This window comes from Heptranchias perlo, chromosome 3 (assembly GCF_035084215.1).
Source record: "Heptranchias perlo isolate sHepPer1 chromosome 3, sHepPer1.hap1, whole genome shotgun sequence".
Lineage (NCBI taxonomy): Eukaryota > Metazoa > Chordata > Chondrichthyes > Hexanchiformes > Hexanchidae > Heptranchias > Heptranchias perlo.
The window spans coordinates 5,008,696-5,027,692 of record NC_090327.1 but is presented as its reverse complement, the minus strand read 5'-3'; the positions used below and the strand labels follow the sequence as shown (position 1 = coordinate 5,027,692).

General features: G+C 43.8%; 1 protein-coding gene across 1 annotated transcript in view; it reads right to left on the bottom strand.

Annotated features, from left to right (window-relative positions):
- Window positions 1-2,239: 2,239 nt before the first annotated feature.
- psma8 (proteasome 20S subunit alpha 8) overlaps window positions 2,240-18,997 on the bottom strand; it is a 30,822-nt gene continuing 14,064 nt past the window's right edge. The window contains exons 3-7 of the mRNA XM_067977848.1: window positions 15,213-15,337; window positions 13,398-13,520; window positions 12,412-12,531; window positions 10,190-10,252; window positions 2,240-4,026 (exon numbers count right to left, since the gene is read on the bottom strand). Of these exons, the coding sequence (XP_067833949.1) occupies window positions 3,934-4,026; window positions 10,190-10,252; window positions 12,412-12,531; window positions 13,398-13,520; window positions 15,213-15,337 (524 nt within the window). The 3' untranslated portion in view covers window positions 2,240-3,933. The remainder of the gene's footprint in view (window positions 4,027-10,189; window positions 10,253-12,411; window positions 12,532-13,397; window positions 13,521-15,212; window positions 15,338-18,997) is intronic.

Sequence of the window (18,997 nt, the reverse complement as noted above, 5' to 3'; positions counted from 1 at the left end):
ACTAGGGCCTCAATCTCCCGAGTCATCCAAGGTTCCCTACTTCTACCAGCCTTGCCCTTCACTTTATAAGGAATGTGCTTACCCTGAACCCTGGTTAACACACTTTTGAAAGCCTCCCACTTACCAGACGTCCCTTTGCCTGCCAACAGACTCTCCCAATCAACTTCTGAAAGTTCCTGTCTAGTACCATCAAAATTGGCCTCCCTTTCCTGTCCAAGATCCTTGAATGTGTTGTCACCTCCCAGCACTGTGTTCCCCTCCTCTGCATTTGAACCCCTCCCGTAGCACTGAAACAGCTCCAGCCAAAGTTGTGAGCGACATTCTCTGACTCTGATCACGGTACGTCAGCCACGCTTATCCTGCTTGACCTCTCTGCAGCCATTGACATCATTGATCACATGATCCTCCTCCAACACCTCTCCTTTGTTGTCCAGCTCCATGGAACTTGCCTTGGATTGGTTCTACTCCTTACCCTATCCAATAATATCCAGAACATTTCTCGCAAAGACTTCTCCACCCACCCCCATGCCGTAATCTTTGGAATCCCCCTAAGATTGATCCTCATCAGCCTTCTCTTGCTCAACCACGCGCTGACCCCTTGGCGACATTATCTACTGGGTCGTTACCCACGAGTGTCTGCCGCGGCTCAGCGGGTAGCACTCGTGCCTGAGTCAGAAGGTTGCGGGTACATATCCCACTCCAGGGACTTGAGCACAAAATCCAGGCTAACACTCCAGTGCAGTACTGAGGGAGTGCTGCACTGTCGTTAGAACCGAACCCCCACCTGCCCTCTCAGCTGGACGTAAAATATCCCATGGGACTATTTCGGAGAAGAACAGGGGCATTCTCCCTCGTGTTCTGGCCAATATTTATCCCTCAATCAACACCACTAAAACAGATTATCTGATCATTATCACATTGCTGATTGTGGGACCTTGCTGTGTGCAAATTGGCTGCCATGTTTCCTACATTACAACAGCAATAAAGTACTTCATTGGCTATAAAGCGCTTTGGGACATTGTGAAAGGTACGACATGAATGCAAGTCTATCTCTCTTTCACATGTATTCCAATGACACCAGCTCAACCTTTCCACCACCTCTTAACCCCTCCACTAGCTCTGGGTCATCAGAGCACTGGTCTGAAGTACAGTCTTGGATGAGTCGGTTTCCTCCACACATTGACAAGACCAGTCACTGTCTTCAGCTCCTGCCACGAACTCCATCCCCCTCCCTGGCCGCTGTCTCAGTTGGTTCAGAGTCTTGCTGTGCTGTTTGACCCCAAGCTACCAACTTCATATGCTCTCCATTACCGAGACTGCCTCTCATCCCTCTGTAACATAGAATCTTAGAAAATTTACAGCATAGAAGGAGGCCATTCGGCCCAACATGTCCGCGCCAGCCGAAAATGAGCCACCCAACCAAATCCCACTTTCCAGCAGTTGGTCCATAGCCCTGTAGGTTACGGCACTTCAGATGCACATCCAGGTACTTTTTAAATGAGTTGAGGGTTTCTGCCTCTACCACCCTTTCAGGCAGTGAGTTCCAGACCCCCACCACCCTCTGGGTGACAAAACGTTTCCTCAGCTCCCCTCTAATCCTTCTACCAATCACTTTAAAATCTATGCCCCCTGGTTGTTGACCTCTCTGCTAAGGGAAATAGGTCCTTCCTATCCACTCTACCTCGGCCCCTCATAATTTTGTCCACCTCAATTAAATCACCCCTCAGCCTCCTCTGTTCCAAAGAGAACAACCCCAGCCTATCCAATCTTTCCTCATAGCTAAAATTTTCCAGCCCTGGCAACATCCTCATAAATCTCCTCTGCACCCTCTCTAGTGCAATTACATCCTTCCTGTAATGTCTGCCTTTGTCCCTTACCGTGGCCCATCTGCCGCTGAACTTTTTAGACTTGGGAGCTGTGTTTGTGCTTCATCCCGCTAAGTGAAAGTTGTACATGCTGCCGTCCATCACAGACAGCCTCATGTTCACTTGCAGATGCTCCCTGCTTCAAGTGAGCAAATCCCAAAAATGCTGCGCTCCAGATAGTGCAACCTCAATTGTGCCACACCACACTTGCAGCCCTCAGTGCACTGTCATCTACCACTTCTCTTTAAAAGCAATGGAATCATTCAAAGCACAGTGGCTCTCACTTATTGTTGGTTTATCTGTAATTGTAATTCTTCACTTGCCAAACTGCACAACAAGTTGCTTAGTAAGTGCAAACAAATGAAAATTTCAAATATGGCTCTGGAGTCTTTATTTGACATTCTGCAAGCAGAATTCAATCTTTTTTTACACCAATGCACAACTGTAACAACTACAAACGTGTGCACAGAAAAAGTGTGCAGATTAACTACATTAACAATTTGAAAAAAAGGGTAACACCACATCAAATCACACCACAGCTTATTTGCAAGAAGATATGAAATACTAAATGTTTTTTGTAAACATTGTGCTTTCTCTTGGCGCACCACTTAAAAAAAAATGGTGATGCCACAATATTACTTTATCCCTAACTTTCTCCCTTCTTCAACTGAACACAGTTCCAGGTCACTGGCAGCTCTTCAATTCCTTGAGCAAATAGCTATTCTTCCTCAAGAACCAAAGACAGCGAATGCTGGTTGTCCACTTGTTCATGGGTGGACATCACTGCCAAGTCTGATCTCGTCTACGACTTTCAGCAGCAATCACTGGATGGCGATCAGAAGTGGGAACCCTGGCTAATTCCAAAACTCCCCCCCCACCCCAGCTCCCTAGACAAGGACAACACAGCAGTGCCCTTCAACACTGGGATAATCTAACTCAACACAGGCCAGGGATTGACTATTGAACATCTTGTTCTGTGCATCTCAGTACGACACCTCACAGTGCATTTAGCCATTTAATCGTCAGGAAAGGAGGGGGAGAAAGAAAAAAGAAAATAGAATCCTTTTATTTTGCCGATTTTTCTCCCCTCTTCTCGTGAACAGGTTAACTGTTCACTTGGGTTATGGTGTCACAATCACCAGATACGCTCCTATACTTTGGTTGAGGGCCCTTATTGTACTTTAATCTGCACAACGAATGTTGGCAGGCTGTTTGACGGCAAAGGAGGCATCAGTGTTGAGCCTGCTCATGGACTCGTCACGCTTGCCCACAGTAGCACCTCCAGCAGGGGTGGCTGGAAGGGGAACGCCGACTGGATTATCCCCCCTCCTTAACGCAGGGACATGGGGACGCTACAGTCGGCCCCAATCACTGCCCTGCTGAGATCAACGAAAGTAGCACAGGGCTTCGTACTCTGTATGGTTCAGCTACTCACCAGATAAACTCACTGAGCCTTTGGGAGAGCAGCAATTTATTGTCAGAGCCTTCAGTTCCATGCCGAGTCACATGTTTGCTACTCTAATATTTGTTTAACTTCATAGTTGTCAATCAACAACAGGGCCAGGACCAAGATCATTCGATGCAAATGAAGAGCAGCTTGCATCTTTATTTTATTCACATAGTTGACGACGGTTTTAAAAAAAAAAGTAAACAAATATCATTAATGTTAAATTACTACATTCTGGTAATTTTACACAATTGGAAGCATTTGAGAAAATGCTACAATCGCTGCAGGCTACAGCATCTTTTCATTCGGTTTTCTGGTGCCTTGAAATACGGTTCCTGATCTGATTTGGATGGGGATTCTCCACTGGGCTTGGTGCTAAGAGCAGTACTGGTTATATCTTGGAAGCAGCTTGCTCCAGGACTTCAGCCACAAGTGCATGCGGCCCAGGAGAGACAAGGAAGGGATGACACAAAAGGAAGAGAAAAATTATTTTAAAAAAAAGAGAAAATTCAGCCTTTTAATATTTTGTATCTTGCCATGCAGCTTTAAATGGGTGCGGTGGGTGAAAGCTAACGTCTATTTGCAGCATTAACAAAATTACTATTTGTGCATATTTAAGGATTAAGTTTTCTTTGGTTTCTTCTTTTCAGTTTCTTCCTCCTTTTCCTTTTCAATTTCTGCTACGAGGGTTTCTATTTCTTTCGCATCTAGGAGCTGTGAAAAGAAAATATTTGCATTTCAGTTTCCAATGAATAACACAAGTGCATATGCAGTCATTTTACAATATTATACGCAGGGCCTCTGGTGTCCATGATCCCATAGCCATGGAATTTCTCCCGTTACCCCACCACCACCACTTTCCTTCCCAAAACAGTTTTCATCATTGGAATTGCATTGGAACAAAGGCTACCATCTGGCGTTTTGACTCCAAATGACGTAAAGTGACTCAAATCTTCTAATCTTCACCGAGCTGCAGACCCTTAATCCCTATGCATTTCAAACTTGACCTGCATGTTTAGTGTTCAGATTCAGAACAAAAAGGTATTGGTTACCACTATTTAGCAATTAGATCCCATTTAACGTGCAGCTGTCTCGTTTGACTGGGTGAAAAGTCAGGTGAGACAGCCCATTGTTGAGTGGCAATTATCACTGTAAACGGCTGAGTACATGCAGGAATGAGAGGCTAGCACAATAAACAGATTCTAAAATGCATAACTTGTTTTTTTTTATTCGTTCATGGGATGTGGGCATCGCTGGAGAGGCCGGCATTTATTGCCCATCCTTTATCGCCCTTGAGAAGGTGGTGGTGAGCCGCCTTCTTGAACCGCTGCAGTCCGTGTGGTGACGGTTCTCCCACAATGCTGTTAGGTAGGGAGTTCCAGGATTTTGACCCAGCGACGATGAAGGAACGGCGATATATTTCCAAGTTGGGATGGTGTGTGACTTGGAGGGGAACGTGCAGGTGGTGTTGAAAGGGAATTTACTACACCGTATTTTTTTAAAAATTATACCCGAAATTGAGATACCTCCAAACTCTCGACAAGCTTACCTTAGAATTTATATTCTCATGCCATAAAATGTGGCCGGGCTTGACCCAGAAATTAGCCTCGAGGTGCTGCAGAATTCTAGGGATCGTGATGACACTTTTTTTCTCTCCAAATAATCAAATGTGAATGTTACAATTTTCTGGGCAGATGTTACCACATCATCTCGCTTAACCATTCCTTCCTCCTGCAATCTTCAGGCGTTTAGACCCCAAGTTTGACATTGCCTAATCACTACTTTCTGATAGATCTCATCTTTCTTTTACTCTTTTCAATTTGGCAGTGTCCTGTGAGGTCTTCAACCTGATATCCCAATTTTTTTTTAACGAAATGAGTCCTGAACAACATCTCAGTGACATCAAATGCAAGTCACTACAGAATAATCCACAAGCAAAAGACAAACTCCACGGTAAAATGTGGGAAAATAACATTTAAAGTAATTGACAGCTGGACATTAATTTTGTTGCAGGATTTATACAGTAGTTATAAATCATTTAATGTTCTTTCATACGGTTTACAGTATCATTTGAATTCCAAGATGAATACTGCCTTGTGACCGTTCCCTTTTATCCATTATTCTCTATTATTTAGCAAGAGTGCAAACACAAATCGATCTGATTATCCACAACACCTAACCCCCCCTCAAAAGCTTTAACAGAAATGAATAGGCATCTCAAACACACTTGCTATGCCCTTTTATTTTAAGAGGCAGGGGACATTGGTGGGCTACATTAGGTGGGTTAGGTGTTAGTCGAATGACAGACATTTACAGCACAGAAGGCTAGCCTATTAGATCTGTGCTGACTCATTGCTAGAGCAATCCAAAACAAATCCCACTATCCCGCTCTCTTCCTGTGAAGCCCTATGCCTTCTTCAAATATTTATCCAATTTTCTCTTGAAGGATGTTATGAGCTCTACTGCAACCACATTGGTAGTGAAGAGGATGGCTGTGGACTCCAAGAAGATATCAATGGGTTGGTGGAGTGGGCGGAAAAGTGGCAAATGGAGTTCAACCCGCAGAAGTGTGAGGTAATACACTTAAGGAGGGCAAACAGTAAAAGGGAATACGCAGTAAACGGGAATATATTAAGAGGGGTAGAGAAAGTGAGACACCTCGGAGTGTATGTGCACAGGTCCCTGAATGTGGCAGTACAGGTAGATAAGGTTGTGAAGAAGGCATACGGAATGCTCTCCATTAGCCGAGGTATAGAATACAAAAGCAGGGATGTAATGATGGAACTGTATAAAACGCTGGTAAGGCCACAGCTGGAGTATTGTGCGCAGTTCTGGTCACCACATTACAGGAAGGACGTAATTGCTCTGGAGAGAGTGCAGAGAAGATTTACAAGAATGTTGCCAGGGCTTGAAAATTGCAGCTACGAGGAGAGATTGGATAGGCTGGGGTTGTTTTCCTTGGAGCAGAGGAGGCTGAGGTGAGACTTGATTGAGGTGTACAAAATTATGAGTGGCCCAGATAGAGTAGACAGGAAGTGCCTGCTTCCCCTAGCAGAGATCTTAAGAAGGACTTGCATTTATATGGCACCTTTCATGACCTCAGGATGTCCCAAAGCACTTTACAGCCAATGATATACTTTTGAAGTGTAGTCACTGCTGTAATGTAGGAAATGCAGCAGCCAATTTGCACACAGCAAGCTCCCACAAACAGCAATGTGATAATGACCAGATAATCTGTTTAGTGATATTGGTTGAGGGATAAATATTGGCCAGGACACCAGGGAGAACTCTCCTGCTCTTCTTCAAAATAGTGTCATGGGATCTTTTACGTCCACCTGAGAGGGCAGGCGGGGCCTCGGTTTAACGTCTACGAGGAGATTGGATAGGCTGGGGTTGTTTTCCTTGGAGCAGAGGAGGCTGATGGGAGACTTGATTGAGGTGTACAAAATTATGAGTGGCCCAGATAGAGTAGACAGGAAGTACCTGCTTCCCCTAGCGGAGAGTTCAAGAACTAGGACATAGATTTAAGCTGATTGGCGGAAGGATTAGAGGGGACATGAGGAAAACCTTTTTTACCCAGAGGGTGGTGGGTGTATGGAATTCACTGCCCGAATTGGTGGTAGAGGCAGGGACCCTCAACTCTTTTAAAAAGTACCTGGACCTGGACCTAAAGTGCTGTAAGCTGAAGGGCTACGGACCGGGTGCTGGAAGGTGGGATTGGAATGGGCACCTGGTTGTTTTTCGAGCTGGCGCAGACACGATGGGCTGAATGGCCCCCCTTCTGTGCTGTATCATTTCTATGGTTCAACGATGCCTGAGATACCACTAATGACCCTGCTCCAAACACAGCAACATCACTTACCCCAACTCTGTTTCCTGTCCATCAACCAACTTTCTATTCATGCTGCTACATTTCCTTACACCATACGTCTGAATTTGTCTAACAAGTCTCTTGCAAAATACCGTATCGAACGTCTTCTGAAAATCTGCGTACTCTAGATCTACTGCATCACATTTATCTATCCAATTAGCCACATTCAAAGAACTATTACATTTGTCAAATATAACTTGCCATTAACAAATCTGTGCTTGCGGCCTTCGATTAATCGATGCATTTTTAAAGTCTCACTAATTTTATCTTGTGTTCTGGATGACAGGAATTTGCCTACAGTTGATGTTAAGACTAACTGGTCTAGTTACCTGGTTTAGCCTTCTCTCCCTTCTTGAACAAAGATGTTGCATTGCATACTCTCCAGTCAGTTCAACAGCATAATTTGCATGTTTGAGGATTAAAAAATTGTATCCAGATCCTCTGCTATCTCCTCTCTGACTTCTTTTAACTGCCTCAGTGCATATCATCAGGGCGGGGTGACTTATCCACCTGGAGTTCTGCTCATTTTTTGAGAACCAACCAACCTTCATATATTTTTCCACTACACCCACATTGTCACTTCCACCATTATTTGTAAAAACAGATGCAAAATATTTAGACTCCCCCTGATCCCTGAGCAATCCTATCCTCTCTAACTATTTACTTAAAGATAATTATAAAAGCCTTTTCTATTTCCCATTATATTATCTGCTACCCTTCTTTCATATTCCTTCTTAGCTTTTCTAATCTCCCTTTTCACACCCTACATTTTCTATATTCCTCATGGTTATCTTCCAACACCAGGTTATAGTCCAACAGCTTTATTTGAAATCACAAGCTTTCGGAGGCTTCCTCCTTCGTCAGGTGAGTGACGAAGGAGGAAGCCTCCGAAAGCTTGTGATTTCAAATAAAGCTGTTGGACTATAACCTGGTGTTGTACGACTCCTTACATTAGTCCACCCCAGTCCATCACCTGCATCTCCACATCATGGTTATCTTCAGTATTGCGAGCCCTAATTTTACCACATGCCTCCATTTTGAGTTTGTTTGGTTTCAATCTCTCTTTACTCTGTTCTTTTCATCTTTATAGGAATATACTGATTTCATATTCTATCCATCTCATATTTCCAGGCTTCCCGCTGCTGATCCTTTCGACCTGCTAGTATTCGATACAATTCTTTCCCCCAGCTTCGGATGAGGCAAAAGAAGTCTATTCACACAAACGACATGGCACTGAGGTTGAGTATTTCACCAGGCACACAACACATAGCTCAACAGGTTACAGACAATTTCTCAGCATCAGACCCAACGATAACGAGCATTACCCTACATTTTTCCATATTCTGTTGGTATTCTATGCGAAGGTCCAAGAGCTTTTTTTAAAGCCTCTCCACCTGCATCATCTTATATCTCTGGTTTTTGCAAAGCCTGCATTTATACAAATTTTATATAAAAATGTTTAAGATTCCACCAAGACCACGGTGGCAATAATGTACTTTCTGACGATATTAACATTTTTATTTGTATTCTTCATGACTTGAAACAGCATGAAGGGGTTAGAATCTCATCGGCACACAAGCTATTTCTCAAAGGAAATGCCGTGAGCTCATAGACCAGACAGTCTGGCTACAGTAGGCTTCACAGGGTGCGAAGTGGTAAGGAATGCACAGTGGGATGTCTAAGGAGCTAAGTTTTTGTTATATGACCATAGATTTCACATTGCATTGCAAGTATATGTCATAGTCAAAGATGGACTATGCATTCAATATTGTTAAGGGAAATGCAGTCTTTTGTTTCTGTGTAACTTCAAATTTAGTGGGAAGCCTGCTTTACCAGAAAATCAGTTTTCAACTTTCCAGCCAGCAGAAGTTGGTACCAGGACAGCAGGGAAGCTGAAAGGTACCCAGACATAGTTATTTCCTCCACCACCACCCTCCAAGAGTTAAATGATGGCCCTATTATCTGTATATGAAGGATGAATGAATGAGGGATGGAAAGAAAGAAAAGACTTGCATTTATACCTTTCACAACCTCAGGATGTCCAAAAGTGCTTTACAGCCAATAAAAGTTTTTTTTTTGCATTATTATAATTTAAGAAACACAGCAGCCAAATGGCACACAGCAAGGTCCCACCATCAGCAATGGGATAATGACCAGATCATCCGTTTTATTGATGTTGGTTGAGGGATAAATATCGAATCATAGAACGGTTACAGCACGGAAGGCGGCCATTCGGCCCATCAAGTCCGTGCCGGCTCTATGCAAGAGCAATCCAGCTAGTCCCACTCCCCTGCCCGATCCCTGTAGCCCTGCACATTTTTTCCTTTCATGTACTGATCCAGTTCCCTTTTGAAAGCCATGATTGAATCTGCCTCCACCACCCCCTCAGGCAGTGCATTCCAGATCCTAACCACTCGCTGTGCAAAAAGGTTTTTCCTCATGTCACCTTTGGTTCTTTTGCCAATCACCTTAAATCTAAGTCCTCTGGTTCTTGACCCTTCCGCCAATGGGAACAGTTTCTCTCTATCTACTCTGTCTAGACCCTTCATGATTTTGAATACCTCTATCAAATTTCCTCGCAACCTTCTCTGTTCCAAGGTCCAATATTGGTCAGGACACCGGGGAGAACTCCCCTGCTCTTCTTTGAAATAGTGCCAGTGGCAAACGGGGCCTCGGTTTAACGTCTCATCTGAAAGATAGTACCTCTAACTGTGCAGCACTGGACTATCAGCCTAGACTCTGTGCTCAAGTGTCTGGAGTGGGACCTAAACCCACAACCTTCTGACTCAGAGGCGAGAGTGCTGCCCACTGAGCCACGTCTGACAGGTGGAGGCTGAGCACCACTTTCTAATGATGTTTCTCAAGGACAATGAAACACCTTTCTTTGCGGATATATTGGTATATTCTTTTCGCAGAAAAAACCCCACGGTAGTAATATGTATTTTCACTTCATTATACAGCTTCCGGTAAAAACCTGGACATACCACATACAGTTTTCCTACCCACCTTTAGTGGCTGATTCCTTCTTATTACAGCCAGATCAATGTTTTTTCCACCAGACTGCACTACCTAAAATGAAAAAGTACAAATTATAGGTCGTATCAAAAGCAAAATATTAAGATGTAATGTTTCTAGGGTGAAATAGCATCATCTTGCATTTATAGTGTCATTAATGCAGAAAAACTTCACAGAGACGGAATCAAAAAATGGAGGCTGAGCTAAAGAATGAGGTATTTGGGGAAATGACCAAAAGTGTGGTCAGAGTGGTGAGTTTTAGGGAGGGTCTTAAAAGGAGTCAGAGATGTAGAGGTAGTGGAGTTTAGGGAGGGAATGAGAGAGCTTGGGATCTAGGTGGCTAAATGCATTGTTACCAATGAAGGGGCACAGGGGGTGGGAGGGTGGAGAAGCAAAAGAAGACAGAATCAAAAGAACGGAGAATTTGGGGGTGGGGAGGGGGGGGTGAAAGTTGCAGAGGCGGGGTGAGGCCATGAAGGGATTTAAAAAGGATTAAAATTTTAAATTTGAGGTGTTGGGGGACCAGGAGACAATGTAGGAGAGGGGTGATGGGCAAGTGGGACTTGGTGCAGATAGGATACAGCTAGCAAAAGTTTGGATGAGTTTATGGAGGGTCAGAAGCCAGTCAAGGGAATATTGAAATAAACGAGTCTGGAGATGACAAAGAGGTTACGAGGGCTTCAGCGGAAGATGGGCCGAGGTAGAGGAGGAGGCGTAAATGTTATGGGAGCAGAAGTAGGTGGTCTTTGCGATGGAGAGGATATGGGGTCAGAAGCTTCCCTCCAGGTTGAATGCAGTGCCCAGATTGCGAATAGTCAAGTTCAGCCTGAGACTGTGGTCAGGGAGGGGAGGGGAGGGGTCGAACTGTTGGCAATGTTTAGCTGGGGGAAGCACTAATTTCTGTGCGTTTTTAAGTACAGAAAATTACTGGTTCAAATACTGCAATCATTAGAAAAGTAAATGATATTTCTTGGCTATCTTTATTATTGTTATTGTTTCATGTCTACCTCCTCTCCAGTTGCTTTTCTATTTCTTTAACAGTCTAACACTTTACCTTAGAGACAATTAATTTAGTAAATACAGAGAAGCATGCTTTGAACCCAACTTTTGCTCAGTATTTTCTGCTGGTCTGGACCTATATAGCCCAAGAGTTGAGAGTATTTCTGAGAATAGTGTGAGGCAGCAGCGATTCCACTGTCTGCGTGGACTGTTCTAGAATCAGAGAAAACAGGGTTCTGTGCAGGAAGCTTAAACTATCGTCGAACTCTTCAAGCCGCTAGTGAGATTTCAAAAGTTTGAGAAGGGCTGACGGGACAGCTATCAGCAGGGAAAAAAAATCTGTAATTCAGCAAACCGCCCATATTCTTTAAAGTTTAAAATGTCAGTTCTATACCTCACTCAGCATTAGTGAGGAGACCCTGTCTCTTAAACGTGATCTTAGTACAAACATCAACAAAATCGGTAATCTTGCAGGGCTGGCAACGTTGCAGTACAAAAGATTGCATTGCACTGACCCCACACATGCACTATAACTGGGGCAGGATGTCTGTACTATAACCAATGTCATTGGCTTAGTGACCGAATAAGTCAAATTTAAATTTTTTTTTATTATTCGTTCACGGGATGTGGGCGTCGCTGGCAAGGCCGGCATTTATTGCCCATAGCGAGATTTTACAACTGAGTGGCTTGCTAGGTCATTTCAGAGGGCAATTAAGAATCAACCACATTGCTGTGGGTCTGGAGTCACATATAGGCCAGACCGGGTAAGGACGGCAGGTTTCCTTCCCTAAAGGGCATTAGTGAACCAGATGGGTTTTTACGACAATCCGGTAGTTTCATGGCTATCATTACTGATACTAGTATTTTAATTCCAGATTTTTTTTTAATTATTTAATTAATTGAATTTAAATTCGCCAGCCGCCGTGGCGGGATTTGAACTCGTGACTCTGGATTTTAGTCCAGGCCTCTGGATTACTAGCCCAGTAACATAACCACTACGCTACCGTACCCCTTAAATACAAGGTTTTTTTAACAGTCGTTTTGAAAATCACAGTCTGCGGTTCAGTCAGTTTATAATTTGACAAAGTCACATTCAGTTTGTATTATGCAATTCTAGGATTTCCGCCAGTGTACGTGGATGCTGTCCATGGTTCTGTGCATTTTTCTGTGGAAACCGCTAACGAATGGTCTTGATAATAACGAACTTCACTCACTTCCAGCAAGGCCTTAATTGCCAGTTTGATAGTGTCATTGTCAGTTGCAATTGCTTCATCGGTGTAGTTCTTTTCAAGAAATTCTCGGACTGTCTTGGCACTGCGACCAATGGCATTTGCCTGTTCGTACAAAATTATATAGTTATGCTCATGCAATCTCACATTGCAGTGTTCTGAAGCTATTATTTTTTTTTAAAAATCACATTATCTCAAAAAAGGGCGACTGATTTTACATGCATAACAATAATGCCTACACTCCAAAAACAGGAAAAAAAAATGTACTTCTATCACTGACTCCTTGCAGGTTCAAGAAACCTCGTGTACTCCAGGGTTAATTTTTGTAAACTGCAGAGCAAATTGTTCATAAAGGACCAGCCACACCACCAATGAGTGATCAGTGGGCCAATGCACCAAGTTAATGTGGCACCAAAATAAATGGACCAAGAAGTTTCCTGGTCTCTGCTGAACATTACACTCAAGCAATCTCAGGCAGAACACAACAGGAAAAAAAATTTGCAGGGCTATGGGGAAAGAGCAGTGGAGTGGGACTAATCGGATAGCTCTTTCAAAGAGCCGACACAGGCACGATGGGACGAATGGCCTCCTTCGGTGCTATACGATTCTACAGTTGTCCATAGGATCTGGGATTAGGAGGGAATAATCATTCAGGGCTCCCACTCGCACTTGCTATTTAGCAACCCCCTGCTTTGCTTGCATGCGTTTTTTTCCCCCACATGTGGGCTTGACTGGGAAGACCCCCCCCCCCCAATACTCCATGGTCTCACGTGAAAAATAGCCACATAGTCAAGGTACCAGAGGGACACTGCTGTATGTGTTACCGTACTCCAGGGTGAGTCGCTGCCCACAGCAGAGATAGGGGTAAAGAAAGAAATTGGAGTAAAAAAGAGAATTGAAGGACAATTCAGAATACTCACATTTGACCTTTTTCAAATATTCAGAAAAACCATAGAAAGAGAAATATTTACCTTCCAAGCTTGATAAGTGCCAGATGGATCAGTCTGGTACAACCGTGGTGTGCCATCATAGTCAAACCCCACAATCAAGGCAGAGATTCCAAAGGGTCGGCGACCATTGCTTTGCGTGTAGCGCTAAATAAAACAAAGATATTAACTTTTAGCAACCTGCTGCTAAAAATAGATCAAACAATTCCACTGACCCCAATGGAAAAATGGGCAGTCCATTCACTATCGCCCGTTTTGCGGTACTGCTGAACACCAATTTCACTCTCGATGTCAACAGATTGTCCGACATGACCTCATAGAATCATAGAAAGTTACGGCACAGAAAGAGGCCATTCAGCCCATCGCGTCCGTGCTGGCCGAAAATGAGCTATCCAGCTTAACCCCACTTTCCAGAGGCGGAATCAAAAAATGGAGGCTGAGCTAAAGAATGAGGTATTTGGGGAAATGACCAAAAGTGTGGTCAGAGTGGTGAGTTTTAGGGAGGGTCTTAAAAGGAGTCAGAGATGTAGAGGTAGTGGAGTTTAGGGAGGGAATTCTAGAGCTTAGGATCTAGGTGGCTAAATGCATTACCACCAATGAATGGGCACAGGGGGTGGGAGGGTGGAGGAACAAAAGAAGACAGAAACAGAACGGAGAGTTTGGGGGAGGGGGGTGAAAGAGACCGTTGCCCTGTAGGTTACGGCACTTCAAGTGCTCATCCAAGTACTTTTTAAATGAGTTGAGGGTTTCTGCCTCTACCACCCTTTCAGGCAGTGAATTCCAGACCCCCACCACCCTCTGGGTGAAAAAAATTCTCCTCAGCTCCCCGCTAATCCTTTTACCAATTACTTTAAATCTATGCCCCCGGTCACTGACCCCACTACTAAGGGAAATAGGTCCTCCCCATCCACCCTATCTAGTCCAGTCATAATTTTATATACCTCAATTAAATCTCCCCTCAGCCTCTTTTGTTCCGAAGATGACAACCCCAGCCTATCCAATCTTTTCTCATAGCTAAAATTCTTCAGCCCTGGCAACATCCTCGGAAATCTCCTCTGTACCCTCTCTAGTGCAATCACATCTTTCCTGTAATGTGGTGACCAGAACTGTTCGCAGCACTCAAGCTGTGGCCTAACCAATGTTTTATACAGTTCTAGCATAACCTCCCTGCTCTTATATTCTATGCCTCGGCTAATAAAGGAAAGTATCCCGTATGCCTTTTTAACCACCTTATCTACCTGTCTTGTTACCTTCAGGGATCTGTGGACATGCACTCCAAGGTCCCTCTGTTCCTCTACACCTCTCATTATCCTCCCATTTATTGTGTACTCCCTTACCTTGTTTGCCCTCCCCAATTGCATTACCTCACACTTCTCTGGATTGAATTCCATTTGCCACTTTTCTGTCCACCTGACCAGTCCATCGATATCTTCCTGTAGTCCACAGCTATCCACCTCACTATCAACCACACGGCCAATTTTTGTATCATCAGCCCCCCACATTCAAGTCCAAATCATTAATACATACCACAAAAAGCAAGGGACCCAGTACCGAGCCTTGCGGGATCCCAGCCTTCCAGACACAAAAACACCCGTCAGCCATTACCCCTCACTCCCATAAAGCCATGCTGACTCCCCCTCGTCACCATAGGTTTCTCCAGATGCTTCATTATTTCCTCTTTCAAGATGCCCATTAGCGTTTTACCTACTATAGATGTCTGGCTCATCGGGTTCTCAGAGTTACCTTTATGACCCTTTTTAAAAATTGGCGTTTTTATAAATTGTAAGCCTGGATAGAATTGTTTTTGGCGGGTGGGGAAGACAGATAATAAATGTTTACCTGCTTCAAAGTTGCAATGAAACGCGTTATGTACTCCACAGTCACTGGATCTTCCACAGTGAGTTTGTGACTCTGACACTCCACTCGGGCTCTATTAATCACTATTCTAGCATCAGCCGTTAGACCTAAAATTAAAAGCATATTTAATCGGTCAAGTAAATTTCCTGATTGTGTGGGGATCTTAGCTGTTATTTGACAGCTTGTACACAGGGACCGTCACAGGCACCATAAATTCCACATATTTGAAGAATGAATTCAAAATAGAACTTAGACCATGAACCCCAATTGGTTCAAGTAGTCAGCAAAAACATTTAGTCACATCAGCAAACAAGGAATTTATGGAGGCAGACCAAATAGAACCATAAAATTTAAACTTACAGTCTCTGAATTCAGTGAGTTAAGAATAACAAATTTATCCAGCAAATATTTTATCATGAAAGCCAGCATTACACAGTCTAGCGTATAGCTATTTTTAAATATAAAAACTAGATTAATAGATCTAGTCTTACTAGATTCACAATGCCCTTGCATATCATGCATTAATGTTGCTTCAAAAGAGTCCAAAGCATTTTCATGCTGCATTTGGACAGTTGAGAGGTTTGTAAGAAACTTTTGTGTTAAATGTGACCTTGTTTGTGATACTTACGATACACAAAAAGGACAATCTGCACACATTTAAAATAGTGCAACAGTATATGTATATAGTTATATACAGAATTAGTTGTTGCATAACTACACAAGTAACAACATTGTAAATGCAGCCAGTGTTTCAAAGCTGCAAGGAACCGGAAAAACTATTTAAATTAACAAAACTGCATATTCACAACAAAAAAAGGTAATTTTATTTCTTCTTAAAGTAGCGATAACAGACTTGGATCACTTGCATAGGATGGAAAACAGACTGATCAATAATTATCACAACCTGAACATCTTTCACATTCATTACCTCTGTCCAGCAGTAACTGAACAAGGCAAGCTCAATTTAGCCCTCTAATATTATGAATATAATGTACGCTATTAAATAATATTTCTCATGGAATAATACCTGTTCACACTGGTGCTGGGTAGCTGCTGACTTGGTCACATTAGTACTTTGAATATCGGCACGTGACTAATAATTTGATAACAATTAAGGATAATTTGTTTTTATTGGCAACATAAGATCATAGGTTTTCTCAGGTTTCACTTCTAGCGCAAAAAAAGGGAGAAATCAGCGGGGGAAAAGTGGAAACAAATAAAAACATGTAAGTTTGGAGAAAATCAGTAAAACGAAAAGCTCCCACATTGAGCTGGCCAGCAGGTCATATCAGGTCAGGGGAGGGGAGGGGCGAGGCGATCCCAGGGGGAGGAGGAGGAGTGGCGATCCAAGGTTTTGTGGGGGTGGGGGGTTGCAGCGACGGCGGCGATGGCAATCCTGGGGGGAGGGGGAGGAGTGACAATCCCAGGTGGGGGCTTCGCACGGCCTGGCAGCGGGCTGGAGCCTTTTTTGGAGGTCCAGGAAAAGCACTCCTGTTCATCCCAAGTCCACCCAAAAAAAAATTAGAAGATTCCTCGGCCATTTTGCCCTTCAAGGACCACTGGTCAGGCAGCTCAATGCCATGCAAATAAGCGGGACCTGATTGTTGTGCGTCGATTTATACCTGAAAAACTACAATCGGGGTCCTACAACCAACTGGGACCCCAGTTTGCATATTTAAGCTGCCTCCTGCCGGTTTCGGGCCATTTACAGGTCTGCCTGACAATTCCATCAGGCGGGCCTTGGGTGACAATCGGGTAGCTGAGGTGCCCCTATCTCTCACCACCGCGCCCCACCCCCCGCCATTTGCAATTGCTGGCCACCTGTTTCTTCAGGCGAGAAACGGGCAGTCGGCAGCTGAAAATCCGCCCTCTCCCCCCCCCCACCCCCAAATCTGTAAGGCTCACCATCAAGACTTCCACTTAACCCAGAGATCTTCAGGGGGGGAAAACTGAACAACTCAAGTTTATTGTTATGGCTCCAGCGATTTTTACTTTTCACTACAATGAAAAATCGAAGGGGATTGTGCCGGGGAACAGCTCTGATCTTGCTTTTAGTGAACATTAATTGGTATAAAGCCCGAGTAAGCCTTTGATTTATGATCTTCTGTGTCAGTGCGGAGCTGCTATTGTTCCAATTCCAACTAGGAATGAAAGACTGAAGTTTTCAGCAATAATAGAATATTGTCCTCACAGCAGCACTTACAGATGATCCAAGTCATTGGTGGAAATTGCGGAGGTACTGGCCATAATCTTCCAATCATCCTTAGATATGGAGGTGGTGCCAAAGGACTGGAGATTTGCAAATGTTACACCCTTGTTTAAAAAGGGTGTAAGGATAAACCCAGCAACTACAGGCCAGTTTAACCTCGGTGGTGGGGAAACTTTTAGAAACAATAATCCGGGACAGAATTAACAGTCACTTGGACAAGTGTGGTTAATTAAGGAAAGCCAGCACGGGTTTATTAAAGGCAGATCGTGTTTAACTAATCTGATTGAGTTTTTTGATGAGGGCAATGCGGTTGATGTGATGTATATGAACTTCCAAAAGGCAGTTGATAAACTGCCACACAATAGGCTTGTCAGCAAAGTTGAATCATAGAAAGTTACGGCACAAAAGGAGGCTATTTGGCCCAGCGTGTCCACGTCGGCCGAAAAAGAGCCATCCAGCTTAATCCCACTTTCCAGCACTTGGTCCGTAGCCCTGTAGGTTACGGCACTTCAAGTGCACATCCAAGTAGTTTTTAAAATGAGTTGAGGGTTTCTGCCTCTACCACCCTCTCAGGCAGTGAGTTCCAGAACCCCAAGCTCCCTCTGGGTGAAAACATTTCTCCTCAGCTCCCCTCTAATCCTTCTACCAATTACTTTAAATCTATGTCCCCTGATGACTGACCCCTCTGCTGAGGGTAATAGGTCCTCCCTATTCTCTACATCTGGACCCCTCAATTTTATATACCTCAATTAAATCTCCCCTCAGCCTCTTTTGTTCCAAGGAAAACAACCCCAGCCTATCCAATTTTTTCCTCACAGCTAAAATTCTTCAACCCTGCGAACATCTTCGTAAATCTCCTCTGTACCGCAATCACATCCTTCCTGTAATGTGGTGACCAGAACTGTACACAGTACTCAAGCTGTGGCCTAACCAATGTTTTATACAGTTCCAGCATAACCTCCCTGATCTTATACTCTACGCCCCGGCTAATAAAGGAAAGTATCACATATGTCTTTTTAACCGCCTTATCTACCTGTCCTGCTACCTTCAGGGATCTGTGGACATGCACTCCAAGGTCCCTCTGTTCCTCTACACTTCTCAGTATCCTCCCATTTATTGTGTATTCCCTTGCCTTGTTTGTTCTCCCCAAATGCATTACCTCACACTTCTCTGGATTGAATTCCATTTGCTACTTATCTGCCCACCTGACCAGTCCATCGATATCTTCCTGCAGTCTACAGCTTTCCTCCTCACTATCAACCACACGGCCAATTTCTGTATCATCTGCAAACTTCTTGATCAAGCCCCTCACATTCAAGTCCAAATCATTAATATATACCACAAAAAAGCAAGGGACCTAGTACTGAGCCTTGCAGGACCCCTTCCAGTCGCAAAAACACCCGTCAACCATTACCCTTTACTTCCTGCCACTAAGTCAATTTTGAATCCAACTTGCCACTTTCCCTTGCATCCCCCTAGGCCTTTACTTTTTTGACCAGTCTGCCACGTGGGACCTTGTCCAAAGCCTTGTTAAAATCCATGTAGACGACAACAAACG